General features: G+C 30.6%; 1 protein-coding gene across 3 annotated transcripts; it reads right to left on the bottom strand.

The window, feature by feature from the left end:
• Nucleotides 1-223: 223 nt before the first annotated feature.
• On the bottom strand, nt 224-22,138 carry LOC113402337 (F-box/WD repeat-containing protein 7). 3 transcript variants are annotated; one of them, XM_064220537.1, is made up of 13 exons: nt 21,948-22,138; nt 21,755-21,850; nt 19,992-20,033; nt 19,200-19,916; nt 16,027-16,110; nt 14,562-14,606; nt 13,552-13,718; nt 11,111-11,326; nt 10,391-10,679; nt 9,754-9,935; nt 7,441-7,666; nt 5,857-6,067; nt 224-3,914 (listed from the first exon to the last, which is right to left on the bottom strand). In XM_064220537.1, exons 4-13 carry the CDS (start codon nt 19,902-19,904, stop codon nt 3,628-3,630), a joined length of 2,412 nt encoding a protein of 803 aa, XP_064076607.1. In that variant the 5' UTR covers nt 19,905-19,916; nt 19,992-20,033; nt 21,755-21,850; nt 21,948-22,138; the 3' UTR covers nt 224-3,627. The 3 variants fall into 3 exon arrangements, with proteins under 3 accessions (XP_064076607.1, XP_026498353.2, XP_026498343.2); XM_026642568.2 differs by lacking the exon at nt 21,755-21,850; XM_026642558.2 differs by lacking the exons at nt 21,755-21,850; nt 21,948-22,138 and adding an exon at nt 21,181-21,347.
• Nucleotides 22,139-22,196: the final 58 nt, after the last annotated feature.

Here is a 22,196-nt window from a genome sequence, read left to right as displayed (position 1 = left end):
CAAACAAAATAAGATTGATTATAATATAATTTATCATCGATAGTATTAGGTATTGAAAGACACTTATTAAATGTTTTTTTAATAAGTGTCACTGGGACACTTGGTTTCGATATGGATATATTTTAGTATAGTTTTTGTCAGATATAAATTGTTCTGCCGTGTGTTTAATGAACTAAATTTCACTCAATATTTTATCTATGTTTTAAAAATAATAAAACAAAAATAACTTGAAAACAACTGATTTTATTAAAAATGATAGTACAATAAAAGCAAAATAAGAGAAACAGGATATAAAAATTACATAGAATCGAATTTTTCTTGCGCCTCAATAATATCAGTAAGTGTTCGAATAAACGAAAAAATAAAACTCGAACTTATTGTTGAACCAACTTGATTTAATTTGTTTCAAATTCATCATCCAATTTTCTAAACTAGAACCGATCGTTACATAATATGTACGGTGTGGGCCTAGACATGAGAGTTTTTCGGCTGATAAAATCGATTATTGAGCCACGTTATTGATAATCGATTAAAAAATCGATATAACTATATCGATGATATTTCGTTGATTATCAACGTATTATTTAATTATTTATATACATAAACAATGAGTAAATTGATTATTCGGGTGGTTGTGTAACCGCATAGTACGATTGTGGCTACCTCCACCCTCTCATTCCTAGGCGCCACTTAGGCAAGCAAGGAAATTATTACATTAAGTCTAAATACTAAATTACATAGTAAATTGATGGCGTAAACGCATCGCTTTTAGTAACTAGTGACAATAAACAAGAAGACATTATAAAAAATAACACCCGACTGCGCGTATTAACAATTTCACTGTAATTGACTCAGACACAACGTTGACAATACACAAGTACCTATCAAACGTCTTCTATGAGTATAATTTAAGAGCAACATCACTAGTTTTTAAGTATATAAATAAATATTGAAATAAAATTTCAACGGGTTTTTTTTAAATACAGGAGATAATTTAACAAATGTATAAGATTAAGTCTTCATAACAAAATCTCAAAGGTGTACTGCAGTCGAGTACAAATAAAAATTGGAGAAAGTCCGCTGGAAACGGATCTCAAAGCTCAGTGCAGTGGTGGGAAAAAAGTACGCTCGCAACGGAATAACTACGCCCGCCCGTGGAAAGATAAAATGTCAAAGCGCCACCTTGGTCTTAACCTTTTTAACTTTCCACTGACGTTATTAAATACTATAATTATTAAACTATACCTATTCTTCAGTCTTCGTTTAATTATTTAATCAGCAATAGATAACGCGGAGTCCGCTTCCGGTAGTAGCCGTCGAAATGTCGGAGACCGTACCAAGGTGGCGCTCGAGACTGCCCACCGATCCACCGTTTATATTATTTAATATATATATATACACAACAAATGTTACCTCTTAAAATCTAGAGCAAGTCTAACCAACACAACCTCACGCACTCATTACACTCAAATCAGACTAAAAATGTCAAACACACCGAGGGTGCGTCTGTAGTTGTAAAATATAGCATGAGAGAGTGGCAATGTTGGTTTCCCTGCAGACATACAAAGATCAGATTGACTTGATAATGATTATGCAAATTCTAACATCAAATCGATTATTGTTTTAATTTGGTGTTACAATAAGTCTGATATACTTCAATACATTATAGACATACAATTATCTTATGCGACTATATTTCAAATTGTTAAATGATAAAATTCCTGGCCATTGATTATACATTGGATTATATGATTATATTTTCAAAAAAAAATGTATTATATTCAAAACAATTATTATAAAATGATTTAATTAATATTATTATCATAGAATTAATATTATTGTATTAGATTAAATTTATATTGCAAGTAACACATTTGATCCGGTATCTCGTGGCGCTTGTCTTTCAATAAATTAACTAAACAAAATTAATTATATCATTCAAAATTAGATAATAAAATTTTAATCAAATTATTAATATTACAGAAAAAAAAAACTGGCGTGAAATAAATGTTTCAATACTTTATAGGGGAATCCCTAATAAATATTAAATTTAAAAAAATATAGTTTTAATACAGATCTGATGAAATCCTTACATATTGGAAATATTCGTATACAATTGATATGTTTCATAGGTTATACTTTGCCCATCAAGGTAAATCAATTAAACAATTAAAAATATACATTTAAATACTGTAAGAGATGAAATACTTGCAAAACAACAACTCAATAACCAAAATGTATGGTATGATACAGTTATTACTGCTGTTACTGTCGTATTATAAAACTTTTTACAACAAATGCATTAATTATACTTAGTTAATGAGTATTTGTTTAGATTAGGAGTTATTTAATTATTATCTAAGTGACGAAGTATATGTTACAAATTGTCAAAGACAAACAGATAATTTCACTTGACACATTATCGATCAATTGGTTTTCAACTAATAAGTAAATTAGTTCTCTATAAAACAAAATAATTACAACTACGAATATTTCCGATGGGTAAAGTTTGTCCGATTGCTCTGTAATTTCATGACATTCAAAAGCCTTCCATGCGAGTACCCTTTAAATTAAATTCTTATTTATTAATGTCTATTTTGACATTTGTGTCAATTCTGTTGTAAACACTCTTCACTAATTTGTCAAAAAATAAAAAATATTTTCATCTCTTTATTTTTCATGTGTATGGTTGAATTTATATTTTATTACAGTAGAGTATAAATTGACATTTCCATCTGAACAAAATTTAAATTATAATAAAAGATGTCAATCACGCCAGTATAAACAAATAACATTCCATTAAATTCCAACTAAATAGTAAAAGAATTATTACAATTATATTGAACGAAAACATACCTACTTAAATAAGGAGTCAAATTATAAAATCATTTTAACGTAAACTAAAACTAAGATCCGATAACCTCATAACTCTTTGGGATAATGAAGCAAATAACAATGTAACAGAAACTTGGCAATGTGAGATTGTACAGCGCCACCAGTTACAATGGGGTTAACAGGCAAGCGTAGACCAAAATCTGTGTGATTAGTATGATATAGTGGACTATGCTATATGCCATTGAGAAAAAATCGTAATAACTATCTGTTAGAACTACGATGTAATTATGGATGGTACTTTATTGGTATTGAATGTAAAGGTAATCAGAGTACACTGTGAATATGAATACGGTCCTTCAACTCTTCCCATGTCAAGCCCGGTGGGTAAACTTTGTATTATTAGTTTCACAATCCACTTGACGATGCCGTCTGTACGCTTCTGGTCTGCTCAAACTCATTGAATGAGATCAAATATTCATTCCGTTCCATAATAAAGTAAAGGAATTAATGAGTTGGAATATTTAATCAATTGTCTTATACCGCTAAAAATGACGATGAAGATATATGTTCAATGCATGAGTAATTATTATGAAATATGACCTTGAAAAGCAGTGTTGTGCAATACTGGTGCTCACTTCAGCAAAATATTACTTTTCGCTTGCTACCCTAATACATGTCCAAACTGATTCGTCATTCATAGCGGATGAGGCTAGTGACCTTCCTCATTTCCTAGCAGTTCCACGGGGCGTACATGTTGGCATATCGGCGCACAATGCGCCGGTTGAGTCGATGCTATTCATCACATTTCCTACAAGCGCCGGGTACGTCGAAATCAAGCACTAGGAGCTTCGTCTCTTCAGTACCATTACGCGAGCCGACGGCACAAATGAGCTTGGTCGCGGAAGCTCGTATACGCCAGACGACGCCTCCAGAACCTCCGGAACTGAGTTCGACGAGATTCCGAATAAATTCACCAGTGCGCACGTCCCACAATTTGACGGTACCGTCGTCGGAAGATGTGATCACAAAGCGGTTACTCGATTGAAGGCATGTCACAGCCGATTGATGTTTATTAGGACCTGTTGAAAAAATATTAAATAAGTAATACGTATAACAAACTTTTCTTCCTCATTCGTTGAATTTAAGCTGTCAATTGTAAAATTAATATAGTAGACGATATATATAAAGCATCCATTTTTAAGGTAATTATTGCAACCATTACCATTCACCTTGATGTTTTACATTCATATAAAATCAATCGAATTGATTATTCTAATGGCAATCATTATCTGTCATTTGATTTTGACAAGTGCATTGATGGATAAAAATATGTACCGACGCGTCCATGTAAAACACAATCGAATAAATAACCCATGTAAAAGTGTGTTACTACCTAGCACTAGCAAAACGTCGCTGCATCTCGTCTATGCGAGGTGGCCACCTACTTTTGTGAAAGAAGAAATCGGATTGTCACCAGCATCTGATTGGCAATTCGCTAGATAGTTTTTAATTACAAGAAGATTAATTTTTTGTTCATTATTGTTACTGGAAGATTTACTAAAGATTACAGAAAAAGAAGGAGGTTTGTTGTTATTATTATTAATTATATACATATACTAGCAATGACGAGTTTTGTTGAAAGTCATCCTGCGCCCATATATTTAATATACACCATTTTGACATGAATATGTACATAATCTGAACTTCGACGATGTTTATATTGAACTGATACATTCTTTAAAATCGTATTGTGACATAAATAATTATTTACACTTTTTATTACATTGATTTTATTTAAAACACTTACTAAATGTGCACAGATTTGTTTAAGTCCTTAAAGGATTATATAAATAAACCTGGATATTTGTCGCTTTAAGGTAAGTTTTGAATTGGATAATAACTAAGATAATTACAAAATTGTTAATAATTTTGCATGAATTTTAGCAATTATTCTTATTTATTAATTGATATACAATTTATTTGAACCCTTTTCAGGTGTCCTTTTTTATATTTGGAACTATACTTTGGAAAAGTATCTTTTATTAGAATTTTTTTTGATGAGGATTTATTTCTCTTTCAAATGTTTCTAACTTGATAATTCTAAAAGATGTAATTTCAACAGATTTATTTGTTCCATATAATATGATCACAGTGTGAGTTGGAAGTACTCAATATAAAAGAATTTATTTAAGAAATTGACATTCAAAACTTTTCATAAAGAATAGTGTTTGATATATGTGGAATTGTCACTCGAAGCTTATCGATTAACATTGTTTTCTTGACCATGTTAATCAATCTCATTCATGTCTATAACACTTGACATTCCGCAAATTATCTTTGTCCATTAAACATAATTACGAACCACACAACAAATAAAACAAGTTATTCAATAATTAAACTAATGCTGAATAAATACTCTTAACTATTATTTTGGTTTCAGCAAAAACTTTAGTTGGGTTTTAATGGTTAATTGGATGTGATTAGGGTATTTATATATATATATTTTTGTTTCTGAACTATATTTTTTCACTAAATCTATTTGCGGTTTTTATGAATCTATTTAATTATCATAAACAATTTGCCGATTCCCAGGGTATTAATCTTTAAAAGTACGCATACGCTAAATTTTTCAACCATAATTACTTTTTTGGCTTATCAATTTATAACATTACAATTTATATGCTGACAATTAATAAATAATTTATAACAAGAAAAGGTAGTAAGTAAAAAACTGTTATTTATATTGTACAGTTTCTAACACATCAGACAAATCTAAATGGCTTCCATTTTCATACAAAAAAATATATGAAGTAGGATTCAAATCTTGATTTTATCTTCCCAATGGATATTACTAGACATAATGTTCTTATTTAATAATTATTAAAAACATAAACATTAACTTTCTTAATTTGATATATCCAAGGATCATACTTATAACTTAAATTCATAATAAGTAACTACATTTTTTGGAAATTATCAAACAGAAAATACTGAAAAGGTCACCTTCTACTTAAGACATACCTGACAATGTGTGTAAGCAATGGCCAGTTGTGATATCCCATACTTTGACAGTGGAATCAGCGTTGCCGGATACCAGTATATTAGAGTGCAGCTCCATTCCAGAGGTGAGGGACTGGTGACCTGTGAGGGTGTGTTTCAACTGTCCAGACTCAACGTCCCAGACACGAATCGATGTGTCCAGAGATCCACTAACAACGTGCACACCATCAAACTGAAAAATTATTCAACAATGAAACATTTTAGATTATAAATCTATGGGTAAGATTATAATTCAATAGAAAACCCAAACTCCCTTGCTAATTTTATGTTTAATGATTTATATTTCATTGAATAAACATGTTAACTGATGTTTGAATGTTTGAAACCTTTGTGTTTAAATTGAAGTAACTATTAAGTTTATTTTTACATTTCTTAGCTGACTGTAAAATTGTGAAGTCAACTTACCGAAACCGGTATGTCCTTACATTCCAGTTTTAAAATATTTATTAGTGAGACCATTACAAAAAATATAAAAAAAATATTATAAATTGTTTCAAATGATATAAGATTATCAACAATATAAGCACCAGTTTTAAAAGTAAATAAATTTTATCTCATGTAAGCTATGTTGTCAGACAAAATTAAGTTATTTTGTCTCATATCATCAACATTGATGGATGCTTTGTGGTATATCTTTTACTTCAAATGTATAATATTTGTGATGTGAAAGATTAATTTTATTACTCTATGTATATTTAAATCAAAGAGCTCTTGAATAATTATGGTATTTATTGTTGAATAGGTGAATGTAGACTGGAGTTGTCATCGCACTTTGGAATTTTTTTTTTTTAATTATAAATAAAGATATATCTATTAAGGACTGTTTGTAGTGCATAATATAGCAGACCTAGTAGCAAATAGCATGGTGCGTATTTGATAACTTTAATCTTTTTCTGATTGAATATACTTAACATTTCTTGCCAATTAAATTCTTAAATTATTAATTCCCAAGTGGCATTATTATTCATAATTTTTATTAACATAATAAGATATCATAATCTCATTAACATTGTAAAGTATATTTATGTATATAATAAATGCATGTCACTTTTAAGCTTATACAATTATGATTACAAAATAACTATGTAACATGCAACACTAAGTATGCATTAGAAAGATTTGTTCCGTGTGCTTTATGAAAAAACTAGATATGCTAGTAATACAATATTGAAAAATTCACTTATAATAAAGTAGCTAAAATCATTTATGTATTTAATAACAACTTATATCATATATAAAGCAAATGAGATGTTTCTTAAATAATAATATATATACATACATTTATGTAAAGAGACAAAAGTCTAAAATTATTAAGTATGCTTTTTTTAATTAGATATCAGATAATTTATTGATATATACAATTTTGTAGTATATTATATAAAGTTATAACAAAAAATTGTTTCTTTTTCAAATATAACTGAGATATACTCAGGTGAAATAATTCACAGGACTGATACTAATTCCAGAAGTTTCTTACAATTAATGATTGCAAGATGCTTGTAATATAATCAGTCTACTACTACATAGAAAGGTTGATCTACTTACTTGTAAGCTATATACCCTGTTTGTGTGCCCCGCGAGCGTATGAAGGCACTCTCCAGTCTCTGGGTTCCAGACTTTGACGAAGTAATCATATGCACCGGAAACTACCATCTTGCCGTCGTATTGAACACACCGGACTGCCGCTAGGTGACCGACCAAAACGCGGAGACAGCGACCGTCGGGAATCGACCAGACACGAAGCGTTGCGTCACGGGAACCGGATACAACCCTGAAAAATACATTAATAGTTTTAACACACTTTGATAACATAAACCGAGTTGTTATTTATACATTATAAATTAACGGCAATATGTTGGTGATTAATCGCTTTGCTTATTTATTAAAAACTAAATTAAGCTAACATTCTGTTGAATATAATATATTTTTATATATGTTTCTCATTCATAGTTCAGTGATCATTACATGACGCTATGTTACTTCTAATGGTAATAACATGTTACTTCACATAACAATTATATATTTATTAATAATTTATTAAATAGTAGATAAAATAACAGTAAATTAGTAAAAAAATATATATCAATATACTCGTTTTTATTTCTTATACATACTTAAAAAGAAAATAATGATGTATATATATTCGCGAGCTCTTATCATGGCTATAATTAGAACAGTTAAATTAGTCAGGTATTTTCGTATCGATTTTTAAAATTAATATATCGTAAGCAAAGAGTTTAATTAAAGAAATTACATATCTGTATTCGAATGCTTTGCTCCAATTTATATTTCATTCTGTGTAAAAAAAAATTATATACAAATACGAGAATCGTCGCTATATTAACACAATTGTTTATAAAGATATTTAATAACATTGCAATATAAATAAATCAAATATTTGTTATTATATAATTATGAATGTTATCAGTTACTTCGCAACGCATTTATTCATAAATATTTCACCTTGAAAGTGTATAAGAATATAATAAACAAAGTATTTAAAATCGCTCGTTATATAATATAAATATTGCATTCAATAGAGACCCCTTATATAGAGACGACGTTATTATAGCATTATGTCATCAGTCGATTGTAGTTTGCTTGAACCCTCCGGTTCCGATCAGTCTTATCCCGTTTTAAATCGATATATAATTCACGTAATTATCGCCGCTATGCCGCAGATTAAAAAAATACAAAAAAATCGCACGTATTTTGTATCCGACGCGACATATCTCACGCATTGTGTAACACGTTTATAGGTTTCATTCGGAAGTCGACGTTTAGGAGCGCATTCCAAGATGCTGTTTCCAAGAGGAGTTTTGAATACAGAAATGTGACAGACATTTATGTGTCACGATCCATCACGATGTTTTCCTTCTACGAGCCACGAGGTGAATTAAAAACATAAATTAAGCACATCAACATACATATTTCTAGCCCGGGTTTGAACCAACAATCATCGATTTAGATTCACGTGTTCCAGCCACTGGGCCTCGGCTCACCATTATCTTGGTTGGCTTAAAATAATTACACTGAAGGGGTCGTTTTATGACGTTAAAGATCGAGGAGTGTTGTGCTCTTAAAATATTTTTTTTTTAATAATTAGTCGGTATAGAATTATAATTGACTTAACAATTATATAAATTGTAAACAATATCAGAATTAACTTATAACACGCCAATTAAATATATAATTGAACATAGAAACGACTGCTGTCGAGATGTTAATGAATTTATATTTTTCCTTTTGTTACTCATTCTTTCTTAAACGCACAATCTTATCAATTAAAAAGCACTTCGAAGAACAAACAATGATTGAAACAGTATCAAACAAAATAGAATTAGAAAATAATTGAGAACAAGTTCGCCAGTTAAGGAGCTGTATCGAACAAGTTAAGCCTCTTCTAGTTTCCTTTCGCACGCGCTATCAATGAAGTATCTTTTGTAATTTTATAAAAAAAAAACCTGAAAGAAAACATTTATATCTGAATTGATATATAATGGATACAATATTATAACTTTTAACTTCACAACGGCGCAGTTACGCTTCAGTTTTGTATGACTTAGGACTTTATTTAAATAGTTTTAAAAATTCAATAACAATTGCTTTCATTCGCTCGGCTAATAGTTTTATATTTATATAAAACGAAGCATTTCAAACAATCCATTCGCAAAATACAAAAAGTTTTAGCAACAAAAATACTATGACATAATTAATTGCACATAACATTTATATATTACAATAATATTATTCGTAATCAAAAACAGGCTTATCATATATGTAAAAACAATGTAATTTGTACACAATAAAAGAACTATAGTGATTATTAGTTATGGTGATTTTTGGTATTATTTTTACCTTTTCTGATGCAAATGCATGCAACGGACGGTAGATGTGTGACCAGCTAGAACTTTAAGGCACTGTCCGGTTTTAGCGTTCCATACACGCAGGGTCCGGTCGGTCGAGCCGCTTATGACGAGATCGCCTACCATCTGCGATGACCACACGCCACCAGAGTGACCCACGAGCGTGCGTAGACACTGGAAGAAGATTTTAATAAGTATAACCAACAGCTGTCTGTAGAGTTTGCCATGGTGTTCCGGCACAGCAGATTAGACTTCAACAAACCAATGTTATAATACTCTACGTTGTTATACGATTAAAATTTATAAAAAATGTAATGATTGCAATAATTAATGAACATTTAACTTAATAAAATATAATTGATATTTAATATAATTATATGACACTATTTTCCTCTCGCCGCTTCGCTCGCATGTAAAGGAGGGACGGATGTTCGGTTAGCATTTTTTTTATGCCTTTGCAATCGTGTGAGCATACATTCATAATGTTCGGTTGAGCGGTACTCAGTTTCTCATTTAAGATATTAAACAGGATAAGTAATACAACCATAGAGCCAAAGTTTGGCATTCGGGAAACAAAGTCTGTAACCAATATTCGAACTGAATATATTTATAACAAATACGATTCTCACCTTCCCAGTAATGGCTGACCAGACTTTCAGTGTGGTATCGTCACTTCCGCTCAAGATTCGGTTCCCGTAGAACTGTAGGCACGTTATAACATGCTCGTCATGACCACGCATCACAATTGGATTGTTCACCGGCTTGTGTAGCCAATTGTCCTGAATCAGCGATTGGCGCATGTAGGCTGCCTTCCAGGGACTGACACATCGTGGTAATGACCTGGGCATCTTTTTGAGGGTAGTGAGACCTATGCGACGGCACTGCTCCTTCCATAGCAGATTATCATCAGCCAGGAACCTAATGAAAAAACGTGATATATCAATTGGTAAATTGTATATTATAATTGTGTAATTACTATCGAAGTACAATTTATGAAATAACTTTTTTTTGTATGTTATATATTTTATAACCAACATCAGTCATAGGAAGCATCATTATTAATTATCCGACCCTTTTTTATTTTTAGTTAAACATTTTTACTAAGGCAAAGTATATAGCATTTATATTGGAGATTCTAGAATAGATACTAAGTAAACAAAACAAGTATCAGTTAGTAATAATTCTAATTTCGAAGGATATCAATTAATCTCTACACACCCAATATTTATTTTTATAATACGATAGCGATTAAATCGTCTAATCTCCGTACATTTCTTTCATTGATTGTTTGTTTATGTTTAGAAACAAAACTAATTTCAATATACATCTGTATAAATACAATTCCTTACCTCCAATACCGACAAGTCTGTGCAGCGCGCAATAAATCTTTCGGCTGCAAATATCCAAGAACGGTAAGAGCCAGTTCCTTGGGCAGGAGAGATATGAAGTCCCTCTGGAAGAGAGGCTCGATAGCCTTCATCATGTAGCGAACGTGACTCGCGGCACAGCGGTTTATCAGAGCGTCGATTGCTTGGATCTTCTCGCCGTTAGACCATGATTGAAATCTAAAAAAAAGGAGAGAAATTAATAATCCGATTTTGATATTTGAGATTTCGATCAATATACGGCATCGTATATATTAATAGCGTAAGCTGATTTTTGTCCCAGTAATTATGGGACGATAGCTGCACATAAAAAATCGTTTAGTCTCATTTGAAGATCTCCAGCCTTAATTGATCAGGATTTATTAAATCGCTATGGCTGTATAAAAAAAAAGCAAATGTAAATCGTACGAACAGACGTCGTCAGTTTACAATGTAATTAAATAAAAAAACCTGTCATAGGTTTCGAAACTTGTACAAATCTGTTGAATAAACGTGAAGTTTCGCGTGCGATCCTCTAGTTTTTTATAAAGTGTGGGAGCATTTACAACTACAACGTGGTAAGTGAAACATTCGCCCACATATATAAAGAGATGTAAAGTATATATGCAATAGGATCTCGTTTTAAAATGAAGTGAACGAAAAGTTATAGGACGCCTTTAAGAAAAATTCAGCGACATAACAGAAATTACGATTTGAATATTTGTTTGACAAATTCCAGTACGCTCAAAGACCATAATCGAAACAGCGCAACGTGACATTAAGCTTCAATTTGTGGTCAATTTCATGAATCACTCAATCATTGTTCGACCGACTAAAATAGCCGAAATGGATGAGTATAATAAAAATGTCCTAATTACGCAATCTCCAAACATTGTTGTTTGTAATATTTCATACAATAATATTTGGATGATTACAATATTTGTAATCCGAAAAATGTTTTCTTCACACACACTTATTCGATAATATTATCGAATATTCACAGTAATTTTTTCTTTACGTTAATCAGTATCACGTATCGATGGTCATGCAGCGTGGTATTTAATGAGGAACGCTCGAACCTTTTCAACATAACTTATATAATAATCAGTGTTAAAAGAAAATAAAAAATCCACGTGCCTGATGATTTTTATTGACCAGTTTATTTACTGTTATTGGTACTGATTTGGCGTCAACGTAAATAAAAAAAAGAGCGAGTTCGAGTGCCTCTTGTGCAATGTTGGTTCCGTATCCGTATTTATTTATTTATTTACAAGAATAAATAACAGTACCTTTCCGAAACGAGTTTCATCTTCTAGTATAAGTTTTATGTTGTGTTCAGTATTGTTTCTTTTTATTTTTTTAATTAATTTAAACCCGATAAATGAAATACTTAATAGACATTTTAAACATTTTTAAGTTTCTAAAAATTGTTGTTAGAAATGATTTCGTTTTAAATATAAACAATAAAACTTCTTTAAATGCTAGCAACAAGAGCCAAAACGGGATCGCAATGTTATTGCGCACAAATTTAAATTCAAAACAAAACTTTACATATATGTAATGCCTAAATATTATCCAGACAGCTAACCACCGAGATGTGCTGAATAAAAAATCTTTACAGAATACATTAATGTTTTTCCATTATTTTGGGCATCGAGTGAGACGAACCGTAATTTCATTATTCATGTATTAATGAGCATTTCAGCGAGACTGAAAAACAAACCAAACGTTCGAAAGTCGGCTTATCTATAAATGTTGCTCATAGAGTGATTCGTAAAACAATTCGGTGTCTTCTACTTTCAAATGGCAAATCGATGATGATAAAAAGGGATAGATATCCGATCATCTGTTAAACGACGGTAAAACAAATCTTAGTTGTATAGAAATACTATAAAATTGTTAAAAAAGAAAACGCACCGAAATTCAACCAATATTTTGAGGCAACAAGTTGTGTAAAAGTTTATCCCTGTTAAAACTTCACGTTTTAAAACGATTTACAGTGAAGTTCCCTGAAAATCGAGGTGATAACTTAAAACCGCCGACAGCTTATAATGCTCGTGTGAGCATCGAACACGCTAGCTCTACCGAAGATAAAGTTGTGAATCCGCGTCGCTGCTAACGCGTAACAAGTTTTGCAAAATTTACATATTGCTTGTCCAAATAGTTTTCGCAGCGAGAAACTAAATAAAATGTTATAACATTTAAATTGATTGGAGAGATTGCTTTTAAAACTTTCAATTTTACATCGGTTTTCAATTTTTCAGATATTTATTCTATCGCGTGAAATGTTATTTCAAATGGGGCGCAAAATATATCGTTCGTTTTACTAAAATATTTACCGAATCACTGGTCAAATATTTTAACGTTTACGTGTACTTATGTTTTGAAATGAACTATAGCGAATTTTATAGTCAAATTTCTCTTACCTGTTGAGCCATTGCTTTAGTTCAGGAGGTCCCTGAACATTGTTACTTTGAAGTGCAATATTGGCGTGTATGTTCGGCCATTCTGATCCCGGTCCGACGACGACGCTTCCATCTGGACAGAATTTCTTCGCTGATTGCGGCCGAGGCGGCTCGTAGCGTCTTTTTCTCTATAAATAAACTTTAATTAGACCCTTCGTACTAACATCACATAGACATATATCGAAAGAACACACTAAAGCGACAAATAATTCGTACATATTTACAAGCTATTACAAAATTAACTGTTTTATAAGCCAGAAGTAGAAGATTTAATGATACACAAAAAAACATAATCCAACAAGTTACGATAGATAAAAACGTTTATCAATATTAGAAAATTGAAGATGGATATACAATATGTGCTCCATCAAACAGAATACATATAATAATACCTACGATACACGTTTCAGTGTCGTACATATAAGCTCTCCAATTACACTTCATCTAGAAGGTTTCATAATTTGTCGACCATCAGTCAATGAGGATTGATATCGTCGTAAACAGTTTTATTACTAATTTTTGAAAATAACACATTTCTCGATATTCCAGAGTATAATAATGCGACATCGGAAAATAATCACTTTTGCTTTAAGTCCTTTGAGGATTATTGCGTTATCTTTTGAGTCGCGTAACTTTATATATATATTTACATAACAATATCCTACGATAATTTCTAGTAAATAATATAACATTTATTAATATCGTATATTAACATAAACGAAAGTTATGTAAAAATATTATGGAAGTATAAAATGACACTTCAAATCTGCTTCTAATATTCCTTACTAGATGAAAAGTATTCAATTTAACTTTTATCTCATCAATCCAACTGTCAGTGTGGTATTTGAATACCAAATCCTTATGATAAAAAATGACGATAAGTCTAATGCTAGAAAGCTAGCATCAAAAAACAAGTCTCTCGAAAAATATTACTTAAATAACTCTAATATGATGACAAAATCTTCACATACCCAAAGTCTTTCATCCGGCTCCGGTTCGTCTTCCTCGTCATCGTCCTGCAAACAAAACTATATTAATATTTTATCTATTTGTCGTTTCTAACATCATTTCTTCCGCATTTCGAACATTTATTCCGCAGTGCAAAACTTGAATTGCTTTTAATTTGCCAACAAACAACACTACAGTTTGATGGTTTTATTAATCTACTGTAAAAATTTGAATAGCAATGTTTGATAACCAATACAAATAAAAACAAATAATAAATATTTCTATTAAATTAATAGTCCGTTTTCAGGTTTATCTGTGATATAGATAGATAGATAATGGTCGCGTGTAATTTCGTTTAATCGTTTTGTCGATCTACAAATCTAAACTAATATCATAAATGCGAAAGTAAATTTGTATGTCTGTCTGTTGCTCCTTCACGGCCAAACTTTTTTTATACACATCACCTTACTAACAAGAGCATCGGCGACTTTTATTTCAAAATCGGCCATTTGCTCACCGAATACTCTCAAATACATAATTAAGCGTAATTGCGTCGATTTCTGACATACTTTAACAAATCAATGATAAATAATGAATTACGCCTCGTAAAGAATTCTATTATTCGTTATTCGTAGAACGAAACATGTTTATAGTAATAGGAAATAAACGTGTAATATAAATAACACTACATATAATGTTCCGATTTAAAAATTTAAACGAGAGGATGGTAGTGATGAGCACATAAACGATTTACACTCAACGCCCTTCATGAGGATGTCCTGTACGGTATGAGGGATCCGAAAACAGCTTGATATATAAATAATGACGGCAAACACGTCGATCTGTTTATAACGAATATATTTGAAAAGAAACGATACGTACAAATTAACATCAACATATCTACCCATTATCCGGGGAAACGTCCCTTGATATTTCGACTATTATTTATTTGTTCTTATAAATAAAACAATAATAATAGAATACAGTCGAAACTTTTAAACGAAATTTTAAAACAACAATAAATGTTATAAGATAATTATCTAGAGGTCAAGAGCTCTTTGGCCTTATGACGGTACATAATTAGTTTTATATTAAAATTGCAATAATAGATTTTATAACGAGCGTCAAAGGAATTGAATCCTAATTTAACTAAACAGTTATGTAAACATTCAACTTTGTCGAACACGTTGATATTATACAGACCACCTGGAACGGTTCAAATTTGACATGGTACGTTTTGCGGTTTTGCCACTACGAATTAGCTCCGTGCTCTCACAAATGAGGTTACCATCAAACCTCCACGCACATTTATTTACATATTTATTTAACATTTGAACTAACGGTTCAAATAGCAGTGTGTAAAACCAATATATATTCAAACAAAATTTAAAATTTTTTTATTTTTTCGTTCTGAAATTATAAAATAAATTAATATGAAAGTTTCATATCAACCTCTTTATAATAATTAGATTTATACACATTACTTACCTCATGCGATGAAAGACACGTGCACCACGACTCTTCGTTGACATCGTCATCCGAGTCGTCATCGCCGTCGCAATATTGGTAGCTCTGAATCAAACCATGACTATTTAAATACAACTTTATACCACACTGGTTTCGTTATTATATTCATCGAACAATGTAAATATAAATAATGTATGTATATGTGTTTACAGAGAGATAATATTGTTCTATGTAAAATCTTTGAAATTCATTTATTAAGAACTTAAGATTTAAAATTGTACATACTAAACGATACCAATTTGTGTGTTTTATGTTTTTAACAAAGCTGTTATTTCATAAATTATTTTTTTCGTTTTCTTTTTTTGAATATCTTACCGATAATGTCAGTGTTTTTCGTGCAAATTTGACGTAACTAATAACCATGTTAAATTTTTCTCTTTAGCATAAATTTGTTTTGTTGTCGAAATAAACAACTGTATCATTTTTTTTATTAAAATTCCCAATTTAATTATATTATGAGACATAAACAAAAACATATGACTAATTTAATATGTTTAATTATATGTAGTCCAGTCATTATAGATAAAAACAGGCCGAGAAATTCAAATGAACCGAGAAGGCTGATTTTTAGATATGTTGTAGGAGGGGTTTAGAAAAGCTTAACTTGAAATTGTCGACCTCGATTTCCTATGTGCGTTCGACGCCATCTTGAAAATAGGGTTGAATTTTTGTTTTTTTGCGATAACACGGCTGGGCTTCGTGATGCGAGAATAATAATAAGATACTTTTTTATTGCTTCATTTACGTTCTACAATTTAGGTCCTATACATTTTTAACCTACAGTTGATGGTTATTGAGATATCGAGAGCGAAATCTCAATAACCAACAACAGTTCTTAGCCCACCCTACAAATTATCCAAAAATAAGCTTTGTTCATTTACATTTCCTAAAGTATATAATGATTGGACTAATGACTCTACGTAGGCTTCGTATTAACGAAAGCGACTGTTCAACACGTGTCGAAATGAAGAATTGCCGGAAGGTGCTTACCAATCAAAGGAACCCTACATTCCATAAAACCTGTACGCTTTTAAATTATGCCTGAATTGGATATTCAATTCCCACTAATAGTTGTTTAAAGTATGTTATTAAATTACTTTTTAACGGATTTTGCAACAAGCTACAACTACGTATTTAAAACTACGGAATGATATTAAAATTATTTTATTCAACTATTATATCATAAATATTTTTCTTTTTCGTTTTAATAATTTTACTTGTAATAACGGTTTGTTTAATCGGGAATTTAAATAATGTGAATTAGATTTTTTTTTTTTTACTGAGGATGGTTCTGATTTTTTGGACGAAAAATATTGTGCATATGCAAAATAAATCTTTAAGCTGGCAATTTAAGCCAAACCGATTGGTATAAATTTCATTCCTGTTCATTTCTTTTATTATTCTTTTATATTCAATAATATTTTGATTATATTCTTTTTTTTTTACATCATATGATTATTTTACTATTGTGCCTCTAATGGAATACTATATGCAGAAATCGACAAGGCAATACTTTATAATTGATACCATAAACAGTAAACACACCCTATTGGTTCCGCTACGTAAGTCATTTCGTTTACTACAAATTAACGTAGCCTTCCCTAGCCTAGTTACGTAGACTCCACGATAAAAATAATCAATACACGTTTTCGATGCATGCATTTTAAATTCTGATATTAACTGGGCAGTTATAGGCTCGTTGCAAATTATTCAACCTTAACCAATTACAAGCGTCACCCAACAAATTAAAAACTTGAATGGTTTCAGTATTGCAATATTAATTAGATCCCGACATACTTTAGCTTAACTATATAAATGCATAATTTATCTACATCTAATCTCTTTCGGACATTTGAATTATGGCTGCTGTCAGGTACATTGTATAGGAATTGTCGGGATATTTTATCGCGAAGCGTCTACCACCTGTCATCCGCTCCGCAACCCGTCACGCACACGCACCGGTAACCTGACGGGTTGCTAAGTCTTTGGTTTTTTCGTTTTAAGATTTTTATTTGAGAAACTAAAAACTTTTAAAACCCTTCTCTTAAATATCTTGCTTATTCAACGACTGAAATTTCAGATTGCTTATTCATAGTGAGATTCTCATTCCAAATTCATTTGGATGGGAGCATTTTATGATTATGTAAATAACATAAATAAATATTTGACAACAAAGCAATATGGCGTTCCCGGGTGGGTTCGGTAGCCTATGACTTAGGGGTCATGTTCCCTTTGACATCTTTGTTGCAATACATGACATGAGATCTTTTGTAGGATACATTTTGTAACTACAACCAAAAACCTTATATGTATGTATTTAAAATTCATTAAAATAAATCTAACGCCATTATTAACCTTATACATTATGCTAAATAAAATTAGAGTTTATATGGATTACATTTTAGCTGATTACAAGCTGTAGCATAAATATTACAAGCCATAGCCCGCCATTTTGTCCCCATTATAGTTTGAGTTCACGCTTGTTTATTCATATCTTTCAGATTTGAATTAAAGGAAAATATATGTTAAATAAACATCCCTATTATATATATATTATATATGATATATATTTATATGTCTCTTTCTTCGAATTCTATTCGAAAATATTGCAATAGCATTTTATAGTTTATTTAAAAACAAACAAAATAAAAAGTAATATTAAAAAAACAAAATGTGGAGAGAAAATATTAAAAAGAAATGTGATAAGAAAAGCCTTAACACAAACAGACAAAAAATAATCTTAATTAATATGAATATTGAAAGAGTTGAAAGAGCAACTAAAACTTGTCATATGTTATAAATTAATTTAAAAAAAAAAAACCCATTAATTTTAAACCAAAATCCGCACACGAGCCAATATCAATTCAAATAGACAACGTCAAAGTTCAACTATCATATTACGAAGTCACGAATTTAAATGTTTAATACCCAAACGAATGATGAGGTTTAATAGAATATAGCTTATAGATCTATAGACATATTTAGATAATTTTATGGTGTAATCGTTACGTGCTGTAAACCGAAATTAGCACTTTATAATGGATCCAAATACTAGAGGAAGGAATATATAATATGATATACACACCTATCGATATAGATATTTTAGTAAAATAAAATATTAAAACAAAACTCACAGATGACTTGGAGCTGCCACTTCCATTCCTCTTGCTGCTGTCATCCAATCCTAATAACTTCTCAGCATTTGATGTTGAAGGAACAGTGAACTCTTTACTATCTGAACTAGAACTAGAAGCATTCGAACTTGACCGACCTGATTGTCCACTACCTTCACATATATCAGAATCCCCTGAATGTTCCATCAGATCACCTTTATACAACTTCCCCTTGGGAAAGTCTTTCTTTTCTTGTAAATTACTACTCAACAGTTTTTGCATAAAATCTACTTTCTTGGGGGGTGGCTCTACAATTGAGTAAAGTGGAGTTCGGGAGTATATCATGTTTTTTATTGTGGCATTACTACCTTCACAATCATCAGTTTTGCTGCAACCCGGTAAGCTAAAGTCATTTGTTATCATATTTGAGAGTGTTGATATAGTCTCTGAACTAGACGCAAGACTTGAATTGGCACTCGATAAGTTACCAGAGTAACGTGCTCCTGCATTTATTTCCCCATCAACTATCATACTCGAACAATGCTTTAGCATTCTATTTTCCTCCTCAAAATCTTCACGTTCAAGATCATCAATTTTTTGCCTAACATTACATGAATCGCCCGACTTCTCAGCAAGCCTGTTGTCACAGTCAGTCTCAACATTTTCATATGAGATTTTTTTTCTCTCGTACAAGTCACACTTGGAATGTGAACATGATGGTTCCATTCTAAATATAATCTGAAATTAACGCTTTATGTCACAGAAATATTAAATTTGTTTAATATTATGCTAAAAATTTGCCAAAACACTTACTGTTATCTGCTAATTGTAATTAGTCCTGCATGAGTGGTTTACCTAAAAAAAATATATATATATATTTATTTGTACAATTTGCCTTATATGAATGTGGTACTTTTTTTTTAATACTACTTCTAATTAAGAACTTATTAAGTAAGTATTTGGAGAGTAACATGCCTTGTATGGTTTATGGTTCAGAACAACATATCCATAGTTCTAAATATATACATAATTAATACATTATGTGAATTTATACTAGATGAAATAAAACTATTTAAAATTATATATAGTTGGAAGCATCTCTACATTAATTATTTTAAAATATTACTATCGGTTTATTTGATAGACAATGGGCTGATAAAAAGATATATTGTAATATATAGAGAGAAATTTCTAACATATATTACTGTGTTATTGGTGGATTAAATTTTAGATTAAACATTTAGCATTAGTATTTCCATGTCAGGTAAATAATGCAATGAATACACAATATTGACTGATCCAGTATAATTTATTGGTACAATTAAAAAGAATTACTTATTTCTTTAAAATACAATAATATGTATATATTATTGTTAGACTCTACCATTTATAATAAGAGTATGTTCACCAATATTATCTGTATATAATTTGAACTCATATTAAAATAAATGCAGAAAATGGACCTTCAAAGATTAATGCCGCTCATTTGCTGTTAAAGTTATAAATAAATGCATACTACTTTTAAAAGTTTAGCATAGTCAAAATATATATATTTACAATATTACTTCACAATATTTTTCTAATATATGACATTGTACTGATTTATATTGTTTATATAAATATTATAAATTTGTAGGTAAAACATCTTAGTTCTTAAAATTTCCTTTGATTAATAGAGAAGTTATTCTTTGAGTGTTAATTAATGGTTTAAATAAAATTGTTTTCTCTGCTACACATTAAAAAAGCAATTCTGCATCTGAATATAATTAATATAATGAGAAAAGTTTAATATTAACAACAATGCATGAATGTGTTGAAAATGTTTTTTTTCGAGTTTCAATATTATTTTTGCATTATTTTTAATACAATTTAAAACACTTCTGTTACTTTTTTATAGTTATAATATAATTATATTTTTACATAGTATAAAAAAAAGGTTAATTTCAACAAAAAGAGATTTTTGTTGAAATTAACCTAAAATACTGTAAATAAAAAGACTCACAAAGCACTTAAAAGATGATTCATTTGACATTGATTTTGTAGCAAATTATTTAAATACTTCTGTCAATAATAAAAACAATGATTGTGTATGATGTTATATTCAATTTTTAAGGCTCAATTAGTAATTAATTATAGAACTGAATGCAGTCACAAAAGCAACAAGTTACTAGCATGCAAAATGTATGGAGACAAAATGCACAATAACTTCACAATCGGTCTCACAAGGCCATTACTGAATACCTATCAACTAAACCACTGTCAGAATCAAGGCCAAATTAATCTTGTTCCTCATTTCATAGAAAAAAGGACACAGAAAAACAAATTAAAGAACTATATGCTTTCACATCGAAAGAAATGTTGATCTCTTTAAATCACGTATCATACGTGATTCGTCTGTTACAAATGCAGGAAATCGAACCATGTGTATTTAAACTAAAAAAAAAGAACAGCGACATAAAGGTCTCCGAGCGTGAGAATATTTTTTTTTCACGCGGTGCAGGATTCACATGCACTCGTACTAACAAAAAAAAATCTCCTCAGGCAATTATCCACGGTTTATGGCGAAATTCACTGACCTTTTCGTAAAAAATCTATCAGATCCAGCCACTGACCTATATAATAATAGGTATAGTTGTATGCGCAGAAACGCACTGCCAGCTGAATAGCTCTATCTGGGACTTTGAAAGGATAAGGTGTGAAAACATAAAAAAGTGGAATGAGATATAACGAACCCCATATCCGTCATAAAATACTGTTTAACTCACTCACCTGTACGATTTTTTATAATAATGAATGCTTCATTGGTTGTTCGTGTTATGTGCTTGTTTCAAAAACATAATAATATACAATGTTAAAAATCGTACAATGTTCAGCACTCTATTTTTTCACGACCAACACGGTGGTGGCCATCCATCGACCATAAACGTGTAGAACGACTCACGGATTCAGTAGTAAGTAGTCTGTGGTGCTAACTGTAGAGATGTAGATTAAGTAGGTACTTAGTGTTGTCACATAAGA

The sequence above is a fragment of the Vanessa tameamea genome, chromosome Z (assembly GCF_037043105.1).
Source record: "Vanessa tameamea isolate UH-Manoa-2023 chromosome Z, ilVanTame1 primary haplotype, whole genome shotgun sequence".
NCBI lineage: Eukaryota > Metazoa > Arthropoda > Insecta > Lepidoptera > Nymphalidae > Vanessa > Vanessa tameamea.
Note: the sequence above shows the minus strand (reverse complement) of the source record. Positions and strands in the feature narration are given on the sequence as shown.